General features: G+C 66.8%; 1 protein-coding gene across 1 annotated transcript in view; it reads right to left on the bottom strand.

Annotated features, from left to right (window-relative positions):
- Nucleotides 1-6: 6 nt before the first annotated feature.
- The window catches only part of LOC102372584 (glycogen phosphorylase, muscle associated), a 20532-nt gene continuing 17577 nt past the window's right edge, over nt 7-2961 (bottom strand). Inside the window, 8 exon segments of the mRNA XM_025214931.1 lie at nt 7-180; nt 580-646; nt 848-982; nt 1263-1470; nt 1767-1908; nt 2071-2129; nt 2469-2616; nt 2698-2896. Coding sequence (XP_025070716.1) covers nt 28-180; nt 580-646; nt 848-982; nt 1263-1470; nt 1767-1908; nt 2071-2129; nt 2469-2616; nt 2698-2896 — 1111 coding nt within the window. The 3' untranslated portion in view covers nt 7-27.

Here is a 2961-nt window from a genome sequence, read left to right as displayed (position 1 = left end):
TCCAGCCTGGGGGCGGGGCCTCGGGGGCTACTCGCGGGGGTCGTCGGGGGCGGGGATCTTGGCGCGGGTGGGCTCCACGCCCCAGATCTCGCGGGCGTACTGCGCGATTGTGCGGTCGCTGCTGAACTTGCCCGAGGCTGCGATGTTGCGGATTGCCGTACGCGTCCACTCCCTCGTGTTCTGCAACACACGTAGACATGCGTGTCAGCCCCCACCCGGGCACAGGGACACGCGCGTCAGCCCCTCCCCCAAGCAAACAGACATGTCAGCTCCTGGACACGCGTGTCAGCCCCCCTGGGACACTTGGCTATGCAGCTGCCCCTCCACCCAGGCACATATGGACAAGTGTGTCAGCCCCATTGGGGCACATGCACAACTGTGTCAGGACTCTCTTGAATGCATGGACACATGGGTCCTCAGACCCATGTGTCGCCTCTCCAGGACAGACCGGACAAGTGTGTCAGCCCCCTCAGGACACACGTCAGACCCCCCCAGACATGTCCTGGGGTGGGGGGGAGGCCATCATATGTGTCAGGCCCCGCCTTGGCTTACATACGCACGTGCCAGGCGGGCACTCACCTTGTAGAGGGCGCTGACTTGCTCCTGGCACTTGATGTAGGCCTCATAGTCGGCAAAGACCTTGAACCTGGGGGGGTAGGCAGGGAGCGGGGTATCAGCACCCCAGATGCCCCAGCAAGGACCCCTCCCACCCCACGGCCTTCCCAGCCAGGTGGGGAAAGGCCCTGGTGGCTCCCTCCCGGCTCCAAGCGCCCGCTCCCCGGCGGGGGGAGAAGCCAGGTGCCGGGGGCTCAGCCCCCCAGCAGGATGGGGCCCAGGTGCGCGGGACCTGTCGTGGTTCATGAGCATGTTGACCACATCCTTGAAGAGGTCGGGCTGCCTGGGCGAGAAGAAGCCGGTGCTGAGCTGGTCCATGGCCTGCTTCAGCTCGGGCAGGCGGTCGTAGTAGTCCTTGGCGCAGTACCTGGGGGCATGAGGAGGGTCACCGTGGGCTCCCAGGAAAGGGGGGGCTGGGGTCACCCCAGGACACAGCTGCCCCCCAGAACCCCCTGGGGTCAAAGAGTGGTAGGGGAGGAAGGGTTAGGTGTCTATGGGGGTGGTCAGTCAGGGGGTCTCCAGCCCCAGGGAGCCAGGAGGAGACTGGGAAGAAGCTGAGGGGGGTTGAGAGGTCATGGGGGGTCTCTAGCCCCAGGGCAGTGGGGAGGGGGGCAGTGGGAGCCCCCAGCCCTGGGGGAAACACGCACCCCTGGCGGTCGAGCTGGTCCACGTCGTCCACGCGCATGCCGAAGATGAAGATGTTTCCGTCGCCCGCCTCCTCAGCCATCTCCACATTGGCGCCGTCCATGGTGCCAATGGTCAGGGCCCCGTTGAGCATGAACTTCATGTTGCCAGTGCCCGAGGCCTCGGTGCCCGCCGTGGAGATCTGCTCCGACAGGTCGGCCGCCGGCACCACTGCCCACGGTACCACGGGGTTAAACGCCAGCCCGGGAACTCGGGAGTCAGCCCCCCCCTGCCCTGGGGCCATTGCTGGCATGTACAGGGTTAAACAGCAGCCAGGGTTAGGGGGCACTCACCCCCCACTCGGGGTCACTCATGGCACATGCAGGGTTAAACACGAAGCCTAGGGGTTGGGGGGGTCAGAGGTCACTTGTCCTCACCCAGGGGCAGGCCCTACCCTTTGCAGCCACGGACACACATTATGGAGGGGCTCAAGCCTTGGGGGTCAGAGGTCAGGGGTCGGGCCCTACCCTTCTCGGCCAGGGATACGCGGTAGTTCTCCAGGAAGAGGAACTTGAGGCGGTCGCCGACCACGGGGTCGTGGTTCACAATGTCCCCGATAGACGTGATCAGCTTGATGATCATCTTGGCCATGTGGTACCCGGGCGCTGCCTGGGGGGCCGGGGGGCAGCAGTCAGCCCCCCTCACCCTATCCCTCGCCCCCCGCCCTGCTCTGCTCTGGGGGGACCCCAGACCTGGGCAGCACTCCCACCCCACTGAACTCCCCGCCCACCCCATAGCCCCACCCTTCAGCCCCTTCCCTCCCAGCCTCACCTTGCCCCCAATCATGACGGTGCGGGGCACAAAGTGCTTGTTCGGCTCCTTCTTGATCCCTGCGGGGAGACAGAGGGGTGAGGGGCTGCGCCCGGACGCCTGGGTTGTCTCCAGCCTGGGGGGTGTGAGCAGGAGGGCTGGGAGCTTGGATGCCTGGGGGGGCTGGGGTGGGGGTCAGGACACCTGGGTGCACTGCCCTCCCCGAGGGGGCGCAGGGGTGGAAGGCAGGGGCTTTGGGGCATCCCGGACACCTGGGGTCCCCCAGCGCTGGGAGGGGGTGGGGCCCGGTGGGTAGAGCAGGGGCACTGGGAGCCCGGAGGCCTGGGCTCCCCGCAGCTCTGGGACGGGCGGCGGGCACGGAGCTGGCGCACCCCAGAGGCCGGGCGCCCCGGACTCACGGTTGTAGAAGGTGATGACGTGGAGGCAGTTGAGCAGCTGGCGCTTGTACTCGTGGATGCGCTTCACCTGGATGTCGAAGAGCGAGTTGGGGTTGATCTTCACCTTGTACTCCTTCTCCAGGTAGGCCGCAAACTTCAGCTTGTTCTCCTGGCGTGGAGGAAAGCACGGGTGAGACCCGCTCCCCCAGGATCGGGGCCCGGATCGGGACCCCCTCCCCCGTCCCGGTACCTGCTTGACTTTGGCCACGTCCCGGATAAAGGCCTCGTCGTCCACGTGCGCCAGGAGCTTGCGCAGCTGGTCCAGGTCGGCGATGTAGTCCTCCCCGATGCGCTGGGGGCGGAAGGTGAGCTGGGGGACCCCCAGGTCCCCCCATCCCAAAGACCTCCCCCAGCCTGGATCCCTGACCCACTGTACGGTGTCTCCACCCCTGCTGACCCCCCCAGAGGCCCCTAAAAGGCCCCCCAGCCCCCCTCCACCCCCAGGGTCCCTCCA

The sequence above is a fragment of the Alligator sinensis genome, unplaced genomic scaffold (genome assembly GCF_000455745.1).
Source record: "Alligator sinensis unplaced genomic scaffold, ASM45574v1 scaffold1302_1, whole genome shotgun sequence".
In the NCBI taxonomy this organism is placed as follows: Eukaryota; Metazoa; Chordata; order Crocodylia; family Alligatoridae; genus Alligator; species Alligator sinensis.
Note: the sequence above shows the minus strand (reverse complement) of the source record. Positions and strands in the feature narration are given on the sequence as shown.